Source organism: Pestalotiopsis fici (assembly GCF_000516985.1).
Source record: "Pestalotiopsis fici W106-1 unplaced genomic scaffold PFICI_Scf_9, whole genome shotgun sequence".
Classification (NCBI taxonomy): domain Eukaryota; kingdom Fungi; phylum Ascomycota; class Sordariomycetes; order Amphisphaeriales; family Sporocadaceae; genus Pestalotiopsis; species Pestalotiopsis fici.
The window spans coordinates 1,688,901-1,712,311 of record NW_006917099.1 but is presented as its reverse complement, the minus strand read 5'-3'; the positions used below and the strand labels follow the sequence as shown (position 1 = coordinate 1,712,311).

Here is a 23,411-nt window from a genome sequence, read left to right as displayed (position 1 = left end):
ACTACTGACCCAAATATGACCACTTACCTTACTCCCTTGTCTGCATAATCTCTTGAGCTCTTTTCCAAAAGTGCTGTAATCTTGAAATAGAGCGACCTCTCCATTGTTTTGCAATTATGGTGCTGCCACTCTGGCGCTGTCTGGTTAATGTCGGCCCCGAAAGCAAGTAAAAGCTGAACTATTTCCTCGTTGTCGTACACCAAAGCCAACTGAATGACTCTTCCACAAACTATAAGGGGAATTTCACCGCCCGTGTGAAAAGGCCTGAAAGCATTATCATGAAATCCCACATTGGGATCAGCGCCAGCATGGAGAAGCGTCCTGACCAAATGCACATCTTTCAGTTTCACAGCCCTCACGAGTGGTGGGAGGAACTCTTCCGGCTCTGTAACGTTGACGCCATTCCCGGTCGAGTAGCAAGCGTCATAGTGGCTGGGCGGAGCGGGCCGGTCAGAGTCTGCAAAGTCACAGCTGGCACCACCGTCAAGCAGGATGCGTACCATGACCTGGTCACGCCTCTCGACGGCTAGTCCTAATGCTTTTGTGACGTCGACCCGATCCGCCACTTTCACGAGAGTTTGAATAATATCACGGTCTCCTTTGATCACTGCATGAAGCAAGGACCCCTCTGAAGTCTGAACTAATCTGTCCCATGAGTCCGGCGGGCAGAACCTTTTGGTATCCCAGCTCTCCACAAGAAGGCAGGACCATATGGACTTGTCCATTTTGAGTAGTGGAGCCGGGTCTGATTCTACCTTTTCCACTTTTCTGGGTAAATGCTGATATATGTTCTGGCTGGAATATACGTTGATTCTACTTGGCTTAAACGGTGGTTCCACCTGCCGACGCAGAAGTCTTTGCCAGTCGATACCGTGGAAGAATGCGTGGTCCTTCACTTCTGATGCTCCATTTGCTCCCAAACGCAGCTCAGGTGTGCAATCCAAAAGTCTGAGGAGAAAGTTACTGGCACTTGTGTCGGATATATCAGGAAGTTGAATCAACCCAGACGAGATGTTGGAATGTATTTCTCTAACACTTTGTGCATAAAATGGGGGCATTCCGGTCAGCATCTCATACAAGAAGGCCCCCAGTGTCCACCAATCGGCTGACTTCGCATGAGCTTGGCCGGAAAGGAGTTCAGGTGCTGGGATTTCTAAGGCCGCAGCAGCGCCGCGAAGCTCGTTCTGTGTTGCTGGTCGATGAAGAGAGAAATCGGCCACTATTATATGACCCAGTGAATCTAAAAGGATATTCGTGGGGCAGAGTTCTTGGCAGACAATATCTCTCTCGTGTAGATACTCTAGTGCGCTAACAATTTCGGCAGCATAGAATCTGGCTCTGGCAGTGTCGAAACGGCGCGCCCTCTGCAGGTGGTAGAACAAGTGTCCGCCGCTGGCAAACGGTGAAAAAGCAAGATGGCGCTCTTCAGGCTCCTGAAAGGCAAGGTGCAGAGGAGCGATGAAACTGCAGTCAATATCGAAGCGAAGACCTTGCGGCGACAGGCTGGACCAGGAGTCCACGCGAGACTTATACTCCGTCCTGGCCGCGTATAAACATCCCGTGCGCGTATTCCGAGCTGATCTGACACCTCCTCCAACGATCGTCGTGAGATGGATATCGGCAATCGCTGAAGGGGCAAGAGACTTTTTGTACTCGAGTCCTACCGCAAGCTTTCCGGTACCTCCAGCGAGGTGTAGCCATTTGACGACGGGCTTTGCCGCCGCTGATGGTAGGCTCACTTTTCCTGACCCAAGACATAGACCTGGTCCAGAATCTCCTGAAACTGGTAGATATATACGTATCGTCAAGTCGGCCGCCCGGGAAACATCCAACTTGTTGGGAATCAATGGCCAAGTAAAGTCCAGAAATGAGGACGTAAAGGTTTCAATCTCCACTTGCAACTTGTTGAGTTCAAGGACAGCGTAGAGTCGACATTTAGAAGGGTCGCCTCTCCCACCAGAACTATTCACGGTTTCGGCCTGTTCTAGAGCTGCGATTTGATTGTTGTCCAACCGGCTCATATGTTCATCCAGCACAGAGAGGCCAATGGTCTTGCGAAGTGTCGCAGTCAGGGTTCCAGGTGTGAATGCACCTGACGTTTGCGCAGAGTCTCTGATATCGCCATCTGCTACCTTGTAGAGATTCTCTTGCTCGAGATTGACCCAGCTTTCAGTCAGTGGTTCGATTTCTTTAATCCCTACAATGAGCGATTAGCCAGACTCGGAGGTATCGATCTGTACGACTAACAGATCTGTCTGGAGACCTACTTTTGACCACTTTCCAACCGGTCATTTCGTGTGTTCTTGTAGCAGGCCGTGTTAGTTCTAGATGTCGGGAATAAGTGCTGCAACAAGCATGACTGGCATCGAAAATGATATGGAGGATACGATGGTGGAGATGAATGGGGTCAACGACAAACCGGCAAGGATTACCCGCTCCGCTGGAGTCAAAGCTGCGCGCGCAATCGTTATCGAAGCAGCAGGGCGCATGGTCATGTCATTGATTGTTCTGGTCGCCCAAATATGTATAGGTGCGCTCAAGTCTGCAGCCCAGGTACTCTGTACAGAATCTCCGAAATGTCCGTCTCCACACCATACAAGACGGATAATTCGTGGCCTTGAAGATAGGTACTATGTAATAGCGTCCACAATTGACCACGATGATAAAAAGAATAGATATATTCGCTTGTTCAATTTCCAAAAATATCCCACATCTTAGGTAGGGTGAATCCTTTGCGCGCTGGCAGTAGACTCCGATGTGCCGACACATCGGCCGATGGGCATTTCCACCTCCGACTTGGAGTAGTATACTAGTCTCTCTTGAAATACATGTATAAGAGCCTAGAGCCACGCATGTCATCATGTCCTTGTTCATATATCCAGGTGTATCCAGCAAACACTCCATTAAAGAGTTTCAACCTTTTTCACAAATTGAAAATGCCCAGGACCGTAATCGAAAATGCCTCGATATTCGATGGCCAGGATATTACTGGGCCAAGAACCATCATCATCGATGGATCACAAATCAGTCACGATTCAACGGCCGCAAAGGAAGATACGGTGGTTGATGGTACCGGCTGCACGCTCATGCCCGGTCTGATTGACTGCCATGTGCATGTCGACAGTCCAAGCCAGCTCGCCTCGTTCGCTGGGCACGGCATCACGACAGTGTGCGACATGGCCTGCTTTCCAATGGAAAAGTACGAAAAGCTCCGCTCAGCGGACGGCCCTACCACGTGGCTCGGCGCCGGTCTACCGGCCTTTGCCCAAGAGTCCACGCACGGAAAGCTCCTCAAATTCGCGGGAGTCGGGATGGATCAGGCTGTGCACAGCCCGGAAGACGCAGTACGGTTCGTGGCGGACAGAGTTCAGGATGACGTCAACTATATCAAGATCATTGCGGACCTACCCGGTATCGAGCAGGAGTGCTTGGACAAGATCCAGGAGGAGGCGCGAGGTCAGGGCAAAATGACAGTTGCGCATACGGCGCAATATGCAGCCTTCTCCCGGGGCTTGCACGCAGGCTTTGACATTTTGACGCATTTGCCGACGGATAAGCCGCTCGACAAGCCCATGGTGGACCAGATGCTCAGCCAGGGGACGGTAGCGGTGCCGACCCTCACCATGTCGGAGAACATGACGAGCAGTTGGACCATGCGACTCATCAGAGGCAAGATGGAATTTCAACACGCTCTGGACAGCGTGGCGGCCATGCACCTGGCGGGCGTGCCAATTCTCGCGGGTACCGATGCTAATAATACCCCCATATTGGCCGTGCCAGCGGGCACTTCTCTACATCACGAACTTGAGCTTTTGGTCAAAGCCGGGCTTAGCCCGATCGAAGCCCTTCGTGCCGCGACTTCGAGTGCGGCAAAACATTTTCACCTCAATGACCGGGGTATGATTCGGCCGGGATTGCGGGCGGATTTGTTATTAGTAGAGGGGAATCCGGCCGAGGATATCATCGCGACTCAGAAGATCCAAAGAGTATGGTCTGCTGGCAAGGAGGTCTGTTTAGCCACCGAGAATGCGAGTTGTATCGTCATGTAATACAGAAGCAAGTGCCAAAGGACTTGTATTGACGCCCCCGAGGACTATATACTCCAGCACGTGACCAAACCTTTACAAGTACCTCCTACCTGCTATTAATACAGCTGAAAGGTACAGTACCGCGATGGCTGGTACTGGCAGAAAACAATATCTTGTACGTCATAGTAGGAGCGTGCTATTCGGGCAGAATAAAGAGCTGGCATTTACGGGATCACGGGCTGACCCAAGCGTCTGGTGAGGAGGACTGTGCATTTTTGGCATTGAGGGAAAGACGGGCTGAATCGTGCTTGATACTGGCACGAGCCAACGCTTGTTTTACCTCTGATCTGCAGCAGGGGGGGAGGGTAGATAGTGTTGTGGAACTGTTAGGACCCTGATTATACACATCACTATATTTTGTGCAATCCAAAGGGGAATATTTATCCAATTGGTAAGCACTATTAAATCTAACCAGATAGGAATACGAGTCGAGATCGTGATTTTGAAATGATGGCTTCATCGTCGTCCCAACAAGGTCTCCCTCCCCATCGCTAATTCCGAATACTACGTCGCTGGACAAGAACTACAAGCCGTCCCCCAGGCTACTGAGGCATAGGGCCAAAGAAGAATTGCGCTTGCGGTTGTTTATGGGTTCCGAAATTTGAATAAGAGAAAAAAAAAAGCTGGAAAAAGGGGGATACTCTGGTTGGCCCCCACACTGCCTGTAACCTCGCGAGCTTCGAGAGAGACGGTCTGCGGCGCCGCGCCACAGAAGGACGACCGGACGCGTCGGCTACGGACCCAAGATATGCGTGTCGCGGGCAGGGATGAATTTTCCGCAATTTGCTATCAAGTGAGCCCATGATGAGGCCATTTTTATATGGGAAACACTTCAAAAAGTCCTGTGGTGAGTGGATCATGTATACGATGGCTTGCAACGGTGTCGTCGTCGTCTTTGTTGTTCTTTGTTGTTCTTTGTTGTTTGCAATATGGGGGGGTGGCACGGCAGATGTCAGAACTGCTGTTTTGAGACGACACACAAAGTTTTGGTTGTGCCATGCGCTCACTTTTACTTGTGGCACTAGCAGAAAAGCTAGGCTCAAAGGAATGCTTTAAATCATGAGACTGATCAAACTTGATCTATGACAGGAGACATAATCAAGTCAATTCATTGGTGGGTGCGGGAACTTCTGTGTGCCCTTTAGCTTTTACAGTCATCTCTGCTTAATGAGCACGAGGCAACATGTACACTGATGCCGGCGTGGTCCCCGTCCATGCCGTCGTGATCATGAACCCTTATCTTAATAAGTTTGATCCGCAATACGTACATTAAAGATCTGAGGTCAGATTCTTGCAGGGTAGCGCCAGGGGTTCATGGACAGCGCGCGCCACACGAGCTGCCAAACATGCATAGGAGCTTGAGTATGTAAGATGATTGTGAGATGGAGTAAATGACCATGTCTGAGTTTTCTGGTACACGAGTGGATCTTGGGCTTTTTCATTCTTGACTCAGGCACAATAAACGTAGAACCGCAGTTCCAGCAGCTTGGTAACATGGAATGCTGTAACTAGGCCGTGGCTATATGGACACGGACTTTTTGGAACTCGGCATTCGTATCACCGCGTCTTGCCATCTCCCGGGCAACACAAGATCAGGTTGTCTTTGATACCGATATCAAGGATGAGCACTGAAGGACGGCTGTCAAGTCCATGATGTTGTTTCGAGCTTTTCTTGTGCTCATGACGTACATGAATGAAATATTGCCAATAACTACACCTTCTTTCATCTACCTTGGGACGGCCTTGAAACATGAGCAGCAATGTAATGCATCCATCCTGACTTCTCCAATGCCAAATTGATAGTGCAACCCACTGCCGGGCCGCGTGGTAAGAAGAGCTACGCAGAGACTCTGCCGATTGGTTCGGGTTTCGGTTTACCCTGGAAAAGCCCAGATACGCGCGCAAGGGAAAGCTGCATTCAATTTCCAGTGTTGGACGGGATCTCGCTACTGGGCAAGGCAAGGGGTGCAATTTATTCATCATCCAAGTATGCAAGTCAGTCAGTCCATTACGAGCACTCTACCTGATTTGGAGTTGCGAGACTGACACCTTGTTACTACTACTATCGATATTCGTGCGTTGCTGCCGGGCAGCTCGTCACAGTAACACCAGCAAAGTATCTAATGTACTGTAAAGGAAAAAAGTCATGTTACTAGCCTTGAAGCCGCCCGTTATTGAGGCGGGGAAATCCTGACTTGCATATGCCCCTCTGCGTTAGCACTAGTCGTGTAGATCCAACTTGAAGCTATGGCTGGAGCTGAGAGAGCCCTCGATGAGCTAGACAGACTCTAAGCTACATCAAGGTGCTGTGTAGAGAGGATATCAAGTCGGGCTTTTTTTTTTTTTTTTTCCTGCACGACTTGGTTTTCTGCCATTTACCCCTGGTTCCTGACTCCGCCCAATCCAATCCAAATATCCTCGGCTGTTCCTGGCTTACGGGCTGTTAATGGAAAGCTCGAACGATTCTATCGAAACGGTCATATTAAAGGATAGTTGTATGCATGGCATCGGAAGCAACGGAGTATTGAATATCTTGGCAGTGGTCCAAAGAACTCTCGTGCAGGACGTGAGGGGCCCTTTGTGCACCTTGGTATCTAGGCGCAGTCCATCCAAGTCTGTATCTTCCCATGATATCCAACAAGTAGTACTGGAGATTGTTGCTGTGTGGTAAGTAAGCACAGAGGTCATGTAGGTTGTATTCAAAGAGACGGTCCGTGTTCCATACTAATAAATTCGCCTCCTCCTTTTCTGGATCATGTGGTCTGCGCCTAACCCCTCGATCCCCTGCAGAAGTTCCAAAACTGCATTAGCGCTAAACACCCTGATCCTATTTGCCGTTACCTGGCCGCTAGACAGGTTTCTCAGCAGTGGACGTATCAGGATTCAGGACATTCACCATGGCCCATCCGTACCTAGCTTACCGTAGACACCTTCAGGTAGCAGAAACATCAGATGTCGACAGTTGGACGACATAATAATGGTGTATATCTACGAGATAGATATCTATGGTATGGATGACATGGCAGAATGCATGGATAAGATCGACGATTGCAACTTGTGCCATGGAGCTGAATGCCTCCTCATCGCATGCGACCCCCCTTGTTCAATATTGGGGCTCTCCGTTGCCCGAGATGGTGCCGTTGCGAATCACTCTTAAAATCCATACACCTACTACCTACGTACCTCACACACTCACAAACAGTACGTCTGTTCAGGCATATAATATACTCGATATAACTGTCGGGTGTTTCAAAACGTTGACAAAGCCGCATGTGCAGTCACTTGCATTTCGCATTTCTTGCCGTGCGGGCTGGCTGCGCAATGATACTGGCGCATAACGTAGAGTCTGTCATGTTCCTTGCGTGCCTTTTTCTAGAACATGATCGTTTCAGACAGCGACAGAAGATGGCGAGACAGTTGCGATCTTGCTTTGACTGTTGTCCTCCATTGCCCTCATAAACATTTCGTGTCTTTCCCCCTGGTCGGTTCCTCCCTTGGCAAGGTGGCCTTCCCATGTCCGGGGGTGAGGTTGATACATATTATCAGCGGCAACCAGCAGGTCAAGGTCAATCAAGGCATGGTCCACCGTTCAAGCCGTTTAAACCATGCCGAACCCCCACTACAAAGAGGTATGCGCTGCTCCCCAACCCAAGCTCCCCTGCGGCCTGCCTGCAGAGGGAAGAGCCAGGACTGGAGCACAGTGAGGGAAAAGAAAAAAGAAAGAGAGGCCGCGCGCGATAGGGAAAATCAGTCCGTCACTGCCAGGGGTTGGATAAGCAGTGGCCCCTCCTGATCGGCGTACCTGGACGATCGCATTTGCTCGAAAGGTGCTGCTCTTTTTGCCACCCACCCAACAGAGGATAGGACATGGCTGGGGAAGAGGAAAGAAAAAATTTTGTCACGACAGGCAGCTCGTGAAAAATGAGTAGATACGGATTGAGCAAATGACAAAGAGAAAACAAATGAAAGTAGAAAAAAAAAAAGTACACATTTTGCACGCTAAAAATCCCAGTAACGTCGATTGCAACTCGAGCTTGGTGTTGAGAGTAACGAGCTATTCATCACCAAGATACCCACCGAGACCTTTGCGGATTGCACTACGGTAGGGAAACCTTACCTAGCTTTGCGCCGCCGCCCGTCAGTTCAGTTCAGTGTGGGTGATTGATGTTACTCTCTTACCCCACCTGCATTGCATACTACCTCCCTACCTGGCCTACTACCACTACCTGCTGTACCTACATTATTACGCTTGTACCTTGCCTAGTCGTGGTGATTAGTTACCTCCTACCACCTTATTTACTCACCTACAGCGCGGGTGTGAAGGGACAAGACAGGCAGGGAAAACCCCCCGGTTTCCATCACCTACCTCTTCTTATTTTGTATTGCGCGTTGCTTCACCCTTTTTCCTCTTTCCCCCCCAGCCCAGACAGACCAGACCGCCTGCCTCTCTTCCACCCCCCGTTCACTCCGCCTCTCCTTATTATTTTGTACGTTGATTGAACTTTTTGGCACAGGCCTGTCTGCTGTCCTTGATCCCATCGCTCCATCCAAGATCCATTCCAGGGTTCCTCTCCGCCCGCCCACGCTCATTCAACCACACACAAGTCATCCATCCATCAAGCCAAACCCCGTTTTCGAGCGACCGTGCAATCCAATCAATCAAGCAAATCCATTCAAGTCAAATCTATCTTTCAACAAGCTATCCATCCATCTGTCGATTTATCCATCCGTCCCACCTTTTCCTGTATCCGCGACCCTCAATTCGCAATACACCAATCCTCCAAGCGTCGTTGCTCTCTTTCGTCGACCCTCAGTACCTCCTGTACCTACCTACCTTACCGGCCACCCCTCTTTCGTCCTACCTACCCGCCATACACTTGGACTACTGTCTGCACAAGCCGACTATCGCTCCAGCTCTGGTCTTCCACCTACGCGCGCTCTCATCGCAGCCTTTCGCAGCATTCCATTGGGAGAATAGCTGGTTTTTTTCCCTCCCCCGTCAACCACAAGGCAGGTCTTGGGCACAATCAGAATCGCCTGTCTGGTGCAACATTCCACCTGCAGCTAACTGTCTCGTCTCGAGCGGCTTTGCGCGTGACACCTAAACAAGCACCCGTCTTGGATCCATCCGTCCTATGTTGTCAAACAATATCGTGGGTGTTGCTCATACTTCAGAGGTCTGCTAGCTTGCAAGCGATCCTCGCCAATCTCGTGTAGATTGTTCTGTCGCCCAGGCTCCGCGCCTCGTTTTCTAATAGCCGACCCGTCCTCGGTACCAATCCACCGGCCGGGCACAACTTCAGCAAGTCGCGGGCTTGAATCTGGTTGGTCCCACAATCCGACCAGGGAACAGAATCACTGAACCTGGAAGTGAGCTCTCCAGCCTTTCTTCGTTGCCTGTGAACGGCGCTTCGTGGTCACCTTTTGCCAATAGAGCATTGATCGACGCCAGACAACCAAGGGCTTCCTTAACAATATTTGTGGCGCTCCCTGGTTGTGGCAGTCTGCATCAAACTACATCCAGCACCGACTGCTCCACGATTATACGGACCCAAAAGCGGCCGACGGCACACGAAACGGACGTCGTGCGCAAGCCTAACAAATCCCCCAAGTTCATAGCCCCACGGGCAAGATATGTCCGTCATGTTGTCAACACCATCGCGAGCCTCGACGGCATCCTCGTCATCTTACCAACCCATTTCACGTCAGAACACCATGTCGTCCTACGATGGCACGCGGTCAGCCCGCCAGTCCAAGCGGTACTCCATGTCCGCACTATACATGTCCATGTCGGCAAACGAGACAGATCTCGAGATAGAGGATGAGCTGGCAAAAGGTAGTTGAAACTAGTCGAGTTGGAAAACACACCCCGTGCTGATATTGTGATCCTATAGCTCAAAAGACGCTACGCGATTTGAAATCCAAAATCTCGTCCCAGTCCAAGAAGAATTTCGTCCTCGAAAAAGACGTACGCTACCTCGACTCACGAATCGCTCTTTTGATTCAAAACCGAATGGCCCTGGAGGAACAAAATGAGGTGGCAAGCCATTTGGAGGACGCCACCGAGCTACAGGAGGGTGCTTTTCCAAACGACGACAAGACTCAGAAATACGGAAACCTGATGTTCTTGCTGCAGTCCGAGCCCAGGCACATTGCGCATTTGTGCCGACTCGTCTCCATGTCCGAGATTGATTCGCTGCTGCAAACCGTCATGTTCACCATCTATGGAAACCAGTACGAGAGTCGCGAGGAGCATCTTTTGTTGACCATGTTTCAGTCTGTCTTGACATACCAATTTGACTCTACGCCCGAATACTCGTCGCTACTGCGAGCCAACACACCGGTATCGCGAATGATGACAACTTATACCCGAAGAGGTCCCGGACAGAGCTTTCTCCGGTCGGTTTTGGCCGATAGAATCAACAGCCTGATTGAACTAAAGGATCTCGACCTGGAAATCAACCCTCTCAAAGTCTACGAACGCATGTGCGAGCAAATCGAGGAGGATACCGGCAGCTTGCCTCCGTCCTTGCCTAGAGGTATCACGGCGGAACAGGCGGCCGAGAACTCACAGGTCCAGGCCATCATCGAGCCAAGGTTAACCATGCTTACCGAGATCGCCAGTGGTTTCTTGAACACGATCATCGAGGGGCTGGACGAGGCTCCGTACGGTATTCGGTGGATCTGCAAGCAGATTCGAAGTCTCACCAAGAGAAAGTATCCCGACGCCAATGATCAGGTCATTTGTACATTGATTGGTGGATTCTTTTTCCTTCGCTTCATCAATCCGGCCATTGTGACGCCAAAGTCATACATGCTCATTGATGGGGTCCCGGCCGAGAAACCGCGGAGAACATTGACACTCATTGCAAAGATGCTACAGAATCTTGCAAACAAGCCATCATATGCCAAGGAGCCATACATGGCAAAACTGCAACCATTCATCCAGCTGAACAAGGACCGGGTCAACAAATTCATGCTGGATCTTTGCGAGGTGCAAGACTTTTACGAAAGCCTGGAGATGGATAGCTACGTCGCCTTGTCCAAAAAGGATCTCGAATTGTCCATCACCTTGAACGAAGTCTACGCCATGCACGGATTAATTGAGAAGCACACCGGGGAACTCTGTAAGGACGAGAACTCGCATCTATCTCAAATCATGTCTGAGCTTGGCAAGGCGCCGCCCCAAGTGCCACGCAAGGAAAACCGAGCAATCAACCTGCCGCTCTTCAGTCGTTGGGAAACAGCCATTGACAATCTGACGGCTGCTCTTGATATCACCCAAGAGGAGATTTTCTTTATGGAAGCCAAGTCCATTTTCGTCCAAGTCATGCGATCAATACCTGCCAATAGCTCAGTTGCTCGGCGGCCACTGCGGCTTGAGAGGATCGCCGATGCATCTGCCACGTCAAAGAACGATGCCGTCATGGTGAGAAAGGGCATCAGGGCCATGGAGCTGCTCAGCCAGCTGCAGGAAATGAAGGTCATTGACAAGTCGGACGGCTTTAGCCTTTTGCGAGATGAGGTTGAGCAAGAGTTGCAACACCTCGGCTCTCTGAAGGATGGAGTCATTCTCGAAACATCCAAGCTGGAGGAAGTCTACAAGACGATTCGCGACCATAACTCTTATCTTGTTGGACAGCTTGAGACGTACAAAAGTTACTTGCACAATGTTCGTAGCCAGTCTGAGGGAACTCGACGCAAACAACAAAAGCAACAAGTGCTTGGTCCGTACAAATTTACCCACCAGCAGCTGGAGAAGGAGGGTGTCATCCAGAAGAGCAATGTTCCGGACAATAGGAGAGCCAACATCTACTTCAATTTCACCAGTCCGCTACCAGGAACATTTGTCATTTCACTACACTACAAGGGTAAGTGGGAAAACTCAAAGCAGATTCAAGCTTTTCATCTAACTTCAATTCAGGTCGGAACCGTGGTCTGCTCGAGCTGGACCTCAAACTGGACGATCTGCTCGAGATGCAGAAGGATGGACAAGATGATTTGGATCTCGAATACGTCCAGTTCAACGTACCAAAAGTGCTGACCCTCCTCAACAAGCGCTTCGCACGGAAAAAGGGATGGTAGATGCCATCGTTTGCGGGATTTCCGACTAGACATTATACGCCTGTACAACCACCCAAAGACCTGCGATATCTATGCTTTCATGCAGCATGGCGTTTTGGACTCTTCGTTTCACGTTTGATACCACTTTTCATTCCATCCACGTCTCGCGCCTGGTCTTGTGTCGACAAGCAGTCTTGCAACGGGCTTGGACATTTGCACTTGGGCACGTTTCCGCATGTATTTTTTTTTTTGCCAGGCCCAGGACAACTTGAGCCTTTACACGCCATCGAACGATGCGTGACCCATGCCATTGATTACAACCGACCGAAAAGAGCCGGTAGCTCTGTTTTTTGTCATTTCTTCGTTGCGACGATATATAACATAATAGAGACTATGGTAGCACACGTTCAATCGACACGGCGGACGGGCAGCCTCGGGCGTAGGAACGGCCGCATGCTATTGTTGATAAGTACACTTCCATCATTCTTGTATCAAGGTGGTCAGAGGCTTGGGAAGCGAATGAGGATAATATTTCGGCTGGTCCGGCTGTTTCTTGCATTTCAAGTCTGTCAACTTGCTTTTGGTCATTTTCTTTTGAGCTTTTTCGAAGAGGGCGGCGAAATTAGTGTACGTGTGTTGACTGGAACGATATGACATAATGCACAGGAACTCGAGGGGAGTTTAGCTTAGGGTAACGGATCTGGCACGAAAGGAGGGTGATGTATGATATACCGTTCTCGGTTTTTTCTTGAACACGCGAATAGACGAGCCCCATGAATACCACATCTTACTCGAGCAACATGATACTAAAGCCTGGTGTCTGCCACACACGAGCAACAAGGTGTCTAGTTGGGCCAAGGAAGAACAGTCATACAAGGATAACGATGAATGATAGATGGCCCTGAGTATGGAATAAGATGAGCTGTCTAGAAGCCTGAGGGGTGTTCTTGGCAATACTATCGCACACCCTCTTTTTGTCTTTTTATGTATTGACAAGTCTAAAGTCTGTGCACGGGCGTCGTTGGGGTTTCGCGGGGCACTCCCGTCTGGCTGCAATGGCACACTCTTGGCATGATCGGCAAAGGGAGAAGAGTTGACCGACGAGATGGACCTGTTTGGAGAAACACATTGAAGTACTTGCTCAATTGTCAGGTGCCTTGACCGTTCTGTTGGTGGTTTTGGTCATGAATCAGGGGACCGAATTGGGTGAGATCAATGTATACCTACAAACGGCATATACTTGCTTGAGCGACGTGGGGCGCGTGGACAGACATGGCTCTGCCAAATATTGACCAGGAAGCAATCATACATTAGAGTGAGCCTTTATACATTTAACTAGACGATTATACCTTGAAGTAGTCGTTTGGACATTTAATTAAGCATCACCAATGATATTTCATGCTGAGGAGTGGTGTGCACTTTTTGGGCAGTTAAAAGTAGAAGTCAAGGTTATAATGGGTGTCCGTCGTCATAGTGCCCGTCATAGACCCGTCACATGTGTCAATTGATGACCAGGTAAAAGTGTATATTGTTTCTTGGGAGACTATGCTCCCGTCACTGATTGGCATGATTGATAACGTCTAACGTCTTTTGAACCAGTCAAAGTGTATTTTCCTCTGCACAGATGATCATGGTGATGATGATGGTGGTCATATGTTTATAAATTTGTGTATGCTTTTTGCACACACCAGGCTATGGACTTTTTTTTTATACAGTGGTAGTACGACAATGATTCCCCGTCGTCGAATAAACCTCGAGAGAATTCCGCATCAAGTAATACCTTTGAACCTTTCAATCAAACTTGCCAAGACTCAAGTCATGTTTATGACTTGATCGTCGAGCCTAAAACTACGCCGTCGCGGTCGCAAGTATGCATCCGCTATTTTCAGATATGTGCAGAAGAGGCGATCATCAAGCCACAGGGCTTGTTCTGGTGGTTGTATTGCGGGGGAACGGACATGAGCTCCGGCACGGCTCTCGAAATGACTCCCCATGGGTGCGTGCTGTGCATACTCTCCGACTCCCAGATCCCGTTTCGTGGACCTGTCGCTGAGTTACTTGCCTACCTACCGAGTCATCCACCCAAACAGTACTGTAGCCATTCACGAACCAACCACACACAACCAGGAAACAGGTCCGGTGGCTTTTACGTCACCAGCGACCAGAATAATAATCCTCCCGCCATTCTGAGACCCTCGTTCCCGTTCTGACATGGGCAAGGTGAGGAGCCAATGTGTATGGCTTTGACAAGTGCCCACTATGCCAGAGACAGGGCCCAAGAGGGCTTGGAGGCCACTTGCTCCTGCTCCGACCGCTAGTGGTGGACAATCTTCTGAGATAGCTGGACCGTCGCGTCGAAGCAACTTGGTCAAGAATGCTTGCCGGAATTGCCAGGCCAAGAAGACAAAGGTATGTTGTTGACAGAGGAGAGGTTGCGACAAGCATACTCTATGAGAAAGAAGAAAAAAGCCTTCGGTCCCTGACGTCTCGACCCCCTCCTTGATCCAGTGTGATGGCAAACGCCCAAAATGTTCACGATGCGACCGAAGAAAGTTGGAGTGTGTCTTTGATACGCGCTTCGAAGGTATGACCAAACAGCAGAGTGCCGAATTCGAGATTGCGCGACTCCAAGCCATCATCACAGACCTTGAGGAAAAGTTGCGTGTTCTCAGACATGGTACCTACGACGAAGCACAATCCATGCTCGCCTTGATGAGGCGAGATGTGCAAAATCATGATAATGACCATTCGGGCGCCCGAGTGCACGATCCACTTCAGGAGGTAGTTCCTTCCGCCTCCTGGTACGTCCAACTCTTTCCCTTTTGTCAACTCTCGAACCATTTCATGTCTCCCGTCTTTTTTTTTTTCTTCACATTCAATGAGTCGGTGGCCACATTTTCTGCCAGCTCCGAGTTAATCCAGCCAGGCCACAGGCCATCGCCAGAGATAAGCGACACTGACAAAGAACACGATTTCCCTCCCCTTCTCTTCAACCGACGCGACTGGACACGAGAACCGACGACCCTAAACAATGATGACAATGCCAACTCGGAGCACCCGGCGGCGCAAAAGAAGCCACCCGAGCTTCTCGACCACTCTGTCGGCAATTCTCACCCCAATACAGAAAACGATTTGACTCCTAGACATTCCAACAATTTCAAAAACTTGCCCTTCTCGAGTGCTATTCTTGCAAATCACCACCCTCCTCAGATTCAGCAGCAGCAACACGCAAACATGTTCCAGTCCCTATGGTCCATCTTGCCCTTGACTACTTTACCTGGACCTTCATCAGTCAAGACCTCCATCTCGTCCACACTGCTACAAGCACAATTGCTTATTAAGGCTGGCGAGCCCATAGACTCAGTCGCCGGAAAGAGCTGCAATATTGCCGCCATTTTCAACCAGGAACAATACAGCCACTCGAGGCTACTGTCCAAGTGGGCAGCACGTCTCGTCTTTAGTATCCAACGCAAAAAGCATACCTTTGCTGCGTTTGCATCCATGCACCTCGCTTGGACACTGGCTCGGTGGATGATTGATCCCAGGCTGGAAAGCTTCTTGGCTATTCCAGAGTGGTTTCGTCCCACGATGGCTCAGTTGTACATGCCGCATGTGGAACTTGTCGACTTTCTCTTTTGGCCCTTACTGAGAGAGACGATCACTAGTCACCCAGATACCCTCCAGAGAGACTGGAGATGGCTCGAGGACATGAGCCGGACAGTCGAGTGTGACTGGTTCATTAGCGTCGACCTCGCGCTTGATAATGACCCCTTGACTGGTGAAGTTTACTTGACAGAGTCGGCCAAGGTACGTCTTGATATTTCATCCTTACATTTCCATTCTTGTGTCGAGGTCACAAAGGCTTGTGCTAACTATCACTCCCAGACATGCGCCGAAGAGCTCGACAACTGGTCGGTAGGATCCTCTGCCCAGCGATATATTGATGCAACCTCGATCGTCAAGGTTAGGCCAAACTACGAGTAGTCCTTCACTCAAGCCTTGCCGGGAATAATTCAAAAGAACCTCAACATTCTCCCATTCATGTCTTGAGAGGAGATTGCCTTGTCATCAAGACCAAACCACACGATCGAGGATAGAATACACAACTGCATTCATCAGTAATGACGGTCTAAAGTCATCCGGAAGGCTGCTGGGTCAGCCTTGCACAGACCATCTCATGTAGTTGGTTCGACGAAAACAAGTACGACAGGCAAAACCCGCACCGCACCCAGGAATGCCTATTTGGGTCATCTAATCGTGCTACCGTTATGCGAACAGGCTCGAGTTCTTTTCGAAGCGCCTGACCGCGGCAGCTTACCTTGCTTTCACTTGGCGTGCATAAATGTCATTTTATTCGAGTTCTTCATAGGCCAAAAACAATCTCTGCTTACTTTCACGCCACCTTGGGGAGATCACTTGGCTGACAATGACTACTCGGATCTCGTATGACCCTGCCGAACGCGCGATGTAACAGCACCTCAAGGTCGGAACTGCCCGCAACGCAGAGAAGCTTGAAGGAATGACTTCTAGAAATTCATTGATGAAGGCTGCAGCTATCGGATACTTTCCAATACTCGGTGTTTTCAGTCATCCACCCCCTGCGCTGGGTGAGATTCATCCTGGTAGAGTAGACATCGTTTGTGCCGGTTACATGCGCCTAGAAGCGCGTTGATCGTCGATCTTTTCACCTTCGCGGAAGCTGGCAAGACTCTCCAACGCCATTCGGCACCGCAAACTGGGCCGCCGAGAGCGAGGCTACCGCGTGATTCGCAGCTTGGTATTCTTGGCGAAGTAGATAAAAAGCATGTCCAAATGTTACTCACGAGGCCGGCATCAAACCTGCTTGTAAGCATGTGCGGGGGGATCAGTCGTTGCCTATTTATGACCTCCAAACCGCCTTTGCCTACTGGTCGGCGCGATCTGCATAACATTCCTGCCGCTTTTCTTTACTTTCGTTTACTCTCTTGTCTTGCCCGTTTTTGCCCGATCACCGCAAGAACTGAAAATGGCAGCAAACACGCAAGAGGAGATTCAACCCAAGACGGAAGATTCGAAAGGATACGCTCCTGACCATGAGAAGGCCATATTCCAAGAGCCTGTCGGCGAAAAGATCCCCGGGGCTGTCAATGATGCCCCAATCTCCGACTCGACTGAAATCCTAAGAGGTCCCAACGGTGAAGAGTATCCGACGCAAGATGAGCTCAACAAATTGAGGCGTGTCAAGGGCCCTATCAACTGGATTATATACACGATAGCCTTTTGTGAGCTCTGCGAGCGATTCGCATACTATGGCACAACGGCCGTATTTCAGAACTTCATTGGCCAAGAGATGCCTCCCGGCTCCACGACAGGAGCTTCTGGTCTTCAGGGCCAGGCCGGTGCTCTTGGTCTAGGGCAGCGAGTTGCAACCGCTCTGACGCTCTTCAACAGCTTTTGGTCTTATGTCATGCCTCTACTTGGCGGTTATCTGGCTGATACATACTGGGGGAAATTCAAGACTATCAATGTTGCCATGTATGTTTCTGTGGCTTTTTCATTTTCATTTACGTTCTGACTCTAATGCAGTGGGGTTGCCACATTTGGTCACATTTTGATTGTCATCTCCGCGATTCCGGGGGTCATTGCATCACCCCATTCGGCAGCGCTCGCACCCTTTATACTTGGGCTCATATTTTTTGGCATGGGCGTGGGACTGTTCAAGGCAAACATGTGAGTTGAAAAGCTCTTTACCGTTCAAACACGACAGGACGCTTATATGATCTAGTTCGCCTATGATTGCCGAGCAATATGAAGCACAACAGCCGCGAGCCGTGATCAAGACTCTCAAAAGTGGCGAGCGTGTGATTGTTGATCCGGTACGTTTGACGTTCTTCTGATCTGGCTCTCAACAAAAGACCAAATATTAATCTGAACAGGTCCTTACCTATACCGTCATTTACATGCGATATTACTTTTGCATCAATGTCGGAAGTCTTGTCGGCCAGATTACAATGGCTTTCAGCGAGTTCTACGTCGGCTACTGGCTTTCTTTTACTCTGCCAACCATCATGTTCTTGCTTTGTCCATTTGTCATGATCTTTTGCAAAAATCATTACGTCAGGCATCCACCGACGGGATCTGTCCTTGGAAAATCGTTTCAGGTCTGGGGGCTTGCGATGAAGGGTCGTTGGAGCTTGAACCCGATCCGTACCATCCACAACATGCGCGCCCCGGGCTTCTGGGATAGCGCCAGGCCAAGCAGGCAAGCGGTCCAGCCGTCATGGATGACCTTTGATGATGCCTGGGTGGACGAAGTCCGCCGTGGCTTCAAGGCCTGCACTGTATTTTGCTGGTATCCGCTGTATTGGTTGTCGTACAATCAGCTCACCAACAACTTGATCTCTCAGGCAGCCACCATGAGACTCGATGGCGTGCCAAACGACATCATTACCAACTTGAATCCCCTCTCACTGCTCATCTTTATCCCAATTGTCGACAAGTTCGTATATCCAGCCATTGCACGAACGGGCTTTAGATTCACACCAATCAAGAAGATCACCACTGGTTTTGCATTTGGTACTGCTTCCATGGTTGTGGCGGCCATTGTGCAACATTATATTTACGTCTACTCCCCGTGTGGAAAATATGCGGATGACTGTGAGCTCGGCGTGCCACAGCAGATGAGCGTATGGATCCAGACGCCGTCGTATGTGCTCATTGGACTGGCCGAGATTTGCGCCTCCATCACAGGTCTGGAATATGCCTTTACTAAGGCGCCAAAGAATATGCGCGGACTGGTTACCGGCGTGTTCTGGTTCTCGCAAGCCTTTTCTTCGGCCCTGGCCCAGGCGTTTGTTGGTCTGTCGGCGGACCCGCTATTGGTTTGGCTGTACACCACGGTTGCCATCATCTCGGCGTTGGGCGGTATTGGTTTCTGGTTTAGCTTTTCCAAACTTGACAAGGAGGAAGAGGCGCTCAACAACCTGACGGACTCTGTTTTCCATGGATCAAAGACTGCCGATGAGGATGTTGAAGCTACTCTTGCGGCCAAGGCCGAGCAGGAGAGGATCAGACATGCCCAAGGCCTGGACAAGGTCAAAGATGAGGTGAGGCATGGGTGATAAGGGGGTTCTGTACTTTTCCCCTTAAGTGGAATTTTTTCGAAAAGCACGCGAACTGAATGTGCTTGGATACAAGATAGAGCTTCAGCGTCTCTACTGTAGGTCGAAAGGCTAACCTGTATGAATTTGTGCGGGCAAAGCGTCTCGCAATACCTGTTCTGCAGCACCATCGTGAAGGAAATTTACCCACAACATATCTTTCATAAGATTTCTTGCTTTGGCCCAGGAGTTGACTTGGCACTGAGCCAATAAATCGGTCAGGGCTGACCTCGAGTCTTGCGCCTCGTGGTCATTGAAGATAAATACCTGACCAATGATGTGAAGCCATAGCTTGATGCCGATTGGAACGTCTTCTTGGAACATTAAAGCTCTTTTGAACCTCTGAGCCAGATGCTCATATCGCGTCTTCATATTCCGCCATTGAAGGAACAGTGTGCTAGCAAAGACCAATAGTCCAAGACGAAAAGCCTCATGCGCAGAGTTTTCGTATCCAAGATTGATGAGGCGATAGTGTATGGATATCATGGAATCTAGATACAGATCCGTGTCAATGCTGCGATTGCACTGCTCTGCAATGTTTGCTGCGCGTACAAACTGGAACAGGTCATTCCAAATATTGCGGAGACGCGGATCGAGTGTATCAATATACGACTTGATATTTGAGTTGAGATGGTCTACAAGACTGGCAGACTCTTGAGAAGGAAATATGTAGGGATCCCAGGATGTATAAGACTTTAGCAGTGGATCCCGTCCCGTGCTGAGAGCCACCTCAATATCGACACTTGGGGGGTTTTCAAGTCAGTCTTTGCAATGCGCTTCGACAATAGCTGCAACACTAGTTAAGAAGAAAAAAAAAAAAGACTCACCGGTACATTTTCGACTGCAACAATCGCTTCCCTCTAAAGGCTCCGCAGCCGCCGCGAAGGTCTACCAGCCTTTTCAGCCCAGCAACGTGCTGCGCGGCCGTCTGGGCATCGCCCACGGCCGTAGACGCCATGGCGAGGCCGACGACGAGGAGAATGGTCGAGTCCGACGTGGCGTCGTCCATGTCCCGGTCCGCCGAGCCGAGACGTTGCCGCAAAATACCCAGTGCCGCGTCGAAATGCATCATTGCGGTCCGGTGGTAGTAGTAGTGATGCTCGTGGTGCCCGGGCTCGGCGCTGTCGGCGAGTCCGGCTAGGAGCGTGTTGGTGGTGAATAGAGTCAGGTGTAGACAGGCCTCGTCTTTCCACACGGGCTCGAACCAGGATGCTTCGTTGCCTTCTGAGGCCTGCGTGAATTCGATTGGGAACATTTCATATCTTACTAACAAGACCAAAAAAAGATTTACTTATCAGTTGAGCTTGTTCTACATGACAAAGACGCTCGCTGCCAGGGGGTTTGGAGCCGAAGAAAAGATAAGAAGGAACTCACGCTTTCGGATCGTATCCAGCGTCTGGGGCGTCATTTCGGCTGCGAACCGCATAAGGGAAAACTCGCCGCCGACTTTCATGGGCAGATAGCCTGAGCCGTGATACCTGCCGGGCTCGCCATTCTGGTCAGTCCACGACGACGACGACGACGCCGGCTGGGATGGTCGTGACTTTTTGCGATTCTTTCCGCGCATCACATGGCTTCGGATCAGCTTGCGCTGGCTACTCTCAATGGTCCTGCTGGTGGCGTGGGTTATGACAAAGGGCAGTTGGCCGGTTGGTTCCAATGGTGGCCGCATGGTTGCTTTCCTGAGGGCGGTTGGGCTGAATTGCAAAAGTCTTGTTTGGTCTTGTCGACAATGTGAAGAAAGATGTCCATTGGAGATCTTTCTTTGTTTCTTCTCGTCGAGGCATCGAGCTTGTGTCTTTTCACGACATGGATTTCCCATGCTCAAGGCCAGCTGGTCGTTGCTGGGTATATGGACCAATTTCGATTATTTTTCGGGACAATGGCGACGCTACCACCCCCTATGCCAAAGTTCCGCCCAGACACGCTGGATCTTTGGATAAGAAAAGTAAAAGTGAGACGGGGATTTTGCTCAAACTGTCATATGATTCATGTACGTAGACGCGTACCTGGTTAGGCTGCCAAGACTAGATTATATCCCGTTTATGGTTTAGCGGCCGCTGTGCTTATTCCTTCCACTTATCCAGTATGATGGCGATGGCATCTTATTCGTGGGCACTGATATAGTCGTTTTTAGAAAAGCGCCAGGATCTAGATATTGCTCGAGTCTCGTACTTTGAGTTCTGGTATATAGTTCCATGGGTCTTGGTGTCCTTCATGTCAGAATGACTTGTCAGGTTGACTTGTTTATATAGCTCCTGTTTCTTCTGGGCAATACCTGACCTCTCTCAGTCTTTTGTTTGATTTTTCATCGTTCCCAAGAGCATCTTGAACGTCTCGACCACGTATTGCTCCTTAGCTTCCATCATGTCACTATCCTGGACCTTGGGTCCACCTACCGAGAGTCCCTTCTTTCGTTTTCTTCGATCGCAGTTCCAGGCCTCGCCCCAATGGCCGTCTAAAGAGACCAATCTAGCAGGCAAAATCGCCCTCATGACCGGCGCCAGCAGTGGCCTTGGACTCGAGGCTTCCCGCCAACTCTTATCCCTGGGCCTATCAAGACTCATCATTGCCGTGCGATCGACTGACAAGGGTGAAAGAGTAGCAGCTGAATTCCGAACTCAGTTTCCCGAGGCGGACATCCAGGTCTGGCATCTCGAAATGGAATCTTACAGGTCGGTGCAAGACTTTGCTCTCCGGATCGACCGAGAAATGAACCGCCTCGACATTGCCATCCTTAATGCGGGCGTCCAGGCGCTCCATTTCGAAACGGTCTCGGAAACTAGGCACGAGAAATTGCTCCAGGTCAACTACCTTTCCACCATGCTCCTCGCAATCCTCCTCCTGCCGGTTCTCAAGACAAAGTCCCCGCCCGACGCGCCCGGGCGTCTGACCATTGTCAGCTCCGGAACGGCACGTGGCGCCGAAATCACCTGGTCGCTGGCGGGCGCGGGCATCCTGTCCCACCTAGACGACAGCCGGCATTCATGGAACCCAGTAACGCGGTACGCCGTGACCAAGCTGCTGGGGCACTTGTTCGTTCTCGACCTGGCACGCCGCGTCGAGGCCCGTGACGTTGTGGTCAACCTCGTGGACCCGGGCCTGGTCAAGGATACGAACCTACAGGGCGGTGCGAGCGCGCCGCTGCCTATTGCCGCCTTCTTCTATGGCATGAAGACCTTGTTGGGACGTTCACTACCAGTGGGTGCGTCCACTTATATCGATGCTGTGATTTCCAAGGGGGTCGAGTCGCATGGTAGTTATGTGGCGGACTGGAACATTGCTGCGTGAGTACCTTGCTGCTCATGATGAGAGCAACTTTTGTCGTCGCGTAGATTCCTCAGTCGGCTCGTGCTAATCAAGAAAAGGTTCGCTGCTTTTGTGTACACGCCCAATGGCGAGGCGGCTCGTAAGCAATTGTGGACAGAAACCATGTTGGAGTTTGATGCTTGGGGTGCACATGAGATACTGAAAGGTGTCAAAGATACTGTCACAGGTACTAGTGCCATGGTGTCATGAATAAATATTTCCTCATACACCTTGATCATGTCTGGAAATACTTTGCGTGCTCATCTGATATCTGCCCAGGTTCTTTACCTTTGTTGTGCTCGGGTTCCGTCAATACGCGTCGCGAGTGTTAAGCGACGGACTGTATGAAGAGCTGCAGCGCGTCGAATGCTCAGTTTTGCGGCTTATCTTGTAGCTTGGATCGTGAGGATTAGTTAAGCTTCTTTTTCTTTTTTCTTTTTTTTTTTTTATAGATAGAACCCATCTCAGAGATTAGGAAAGTTGTGCAGTCGGGAAGTTGAATTCCATGTTTTGTCAATTAGCATACATATTAGTATGTAAATCTTTAGTACAAAGACAGCTAGCTAATGTACCTAGGTACATTAGGTAGGTATCGATACTGCCACTACACAGTCAATGTCCCCCGTAATCCCTGTATAGGTACCGGGGTACGCCACCGAGGACTCTGTGGTGCTACATTACATACTACAATAGGCAATCCCCAACTTCAGCAGCTACAACCAGTTGGTCCAAGCTTTGATCCCGTTGCCACAATAGCAACAGACACGGTCGCGTCCAGCTATTTCAATGTCGTCCCCCTCATCCAAACGTT

General features: G+C 50.1%; 7 protein-coding genes across 7 annotated transcripts; 5 read left to right on the top strand and 2 right to left on the bottom strand.

Annotated features, from left to right (window-relative positions):
- Nucleotides 1-23: 23 nt before the first annotated feature.
- On the bottom strand, nucleotides 24-2,292 carry PFICI_11924 (uncharacterized protein; the record flags this gene model as incomplete). The annotated part of the gene is made up of 2 exons (XM_007840505.1): nucleotides 24-2,197; nucleotides 2,268-2,292. 2 exons carry the CDS (start codon nucleotides 2,290-2,292, stop codon nucleotides 24-26), a joined length of 2,199 nt encoding a protein of 732 aa, XP_007838696.1.
- Nucleotides 2,293-2,936: 644 nt separating this feature from the next.
- On the top strand, nucleotides 2,937-4,049 carry PFICI_11923 (uncharacterized protein; the record flags this gene model as incomplete). The annotated part of the gene is made up of 1 exon (XM_007840504.1): nucleotides 2,937-4,049. One exon carries the CDS (start codon nucleotides 2,937-2,939, stop codon nucleotides 4,047-4,049), a length of 1,113 nt encoding a protein of 370 aa, XP_007838695.1.
- Nucleotides 4,050-9,722: 5,673 nt separating this feature from the next.
- Nucleotides 9,723-12,173, top strand: PFICI_11922 (uncharacterized protein; the record flags this gene model as incomplete). The annotated part of the gene is made up of 3 exons (XM_007840503.1): nucleotides 9,723-9,924; nucleotides 9,983-11,959; nucleotides 12,013-12,173. The coding sequence occupies 3 exons, from the start codon at nucleotides 9,723-9,725 to the stop codon at nucleotides 12,171-12,173; spliced, it is 2,340 nt and encodes a 779-aa protein (XP_007838694.1).
- A 2,238-nt stretch (nucleotides 12,174-14,411) lies between these two features.
- On the top strand, nucleotides 14,412-16,136 carry PFICI_11921 (uncharacterized protein; the record flags this gene model as incomplete). The annotated part of the gene is made up of 4 exons (XM_007840502.1): nucleotides 14,412-14,561; nucleotides 14,706-14,953; nucleotides 15,059-15,959; nucleotides 16,038-16,136. 4 exons carry the CDS (start codon nucleotides 14,412-14,414, stop codon nucleotides 16,134-16,136), a joined length of 1,398 nt encoding a protein of 465 aa, XP_007838693.1.
- A 1,021-nt stretch (nucleotides 16,137-17,157) lies between these two features.
- PFICI_11920 (uncharacterized protein) lies at nucleotides 17,158-19,252 on the top strand (the record flags this gene model as incomplete). Its single annotated transcript, XM_007840501.1, has 4 exons — nucleotides 17,158-17,666; nucleotides 17,718-17,861; nucleotides 17,917-18,007; nucleotides 18,068-19,252. 4 exons carry the CDS (start codon nucleotides 17,158-17,160, stop codon nucleotides 19,250-19,252), a joined length of 1,929 nt encoding a protein of 642 aa, XP_007838692.1.
- Nucleotides 19,253-19,363: 111 nt separating this feature from the next.
- PFICI_11919 (uncharacterized protein) lies at nucleotides 19,364-20,963 on the bottom strand (the record flags this gene model as incomplete). The annotated part of the gene is made up of 3 exons (XM_007840500.1): nucleotides 19,364-20,033; nucleotides 20,119-20,557; nucleotides 20,666-20,963. 3 exons carry the CDS (start codon nucleotides 20,961-20,963, stop codon nucleotides 19,364-19,366), a joined length of 1,407 nt encoding a protein of 468 aa, XP_007838691.1.
- Nucleotides 20,964-21,658: 695 nt separating this feature from the next.
- On the top strand, nucleotides 21,659-22,810 carry PFICI_11918 (uncharacterized protein; the record flags this gene model as incomplete). The annotated part of the gene is made up of 2 exons (XM_007840499.1): nucleotides 21,659-22,578; nucleotides 22,660-22,810. The coding sequence occupies 2 exons, from the start codon at nucleotides 21,659-21,661 to the stop codon at nucleotides 22,808-22,810; spliced, it is 1,071 nt and encodes a 356-aa protein (XP_007838690.1).
- Between the last annotated feature and the right edge of the window lie 601 nt (nucleotides 22,811-23,411).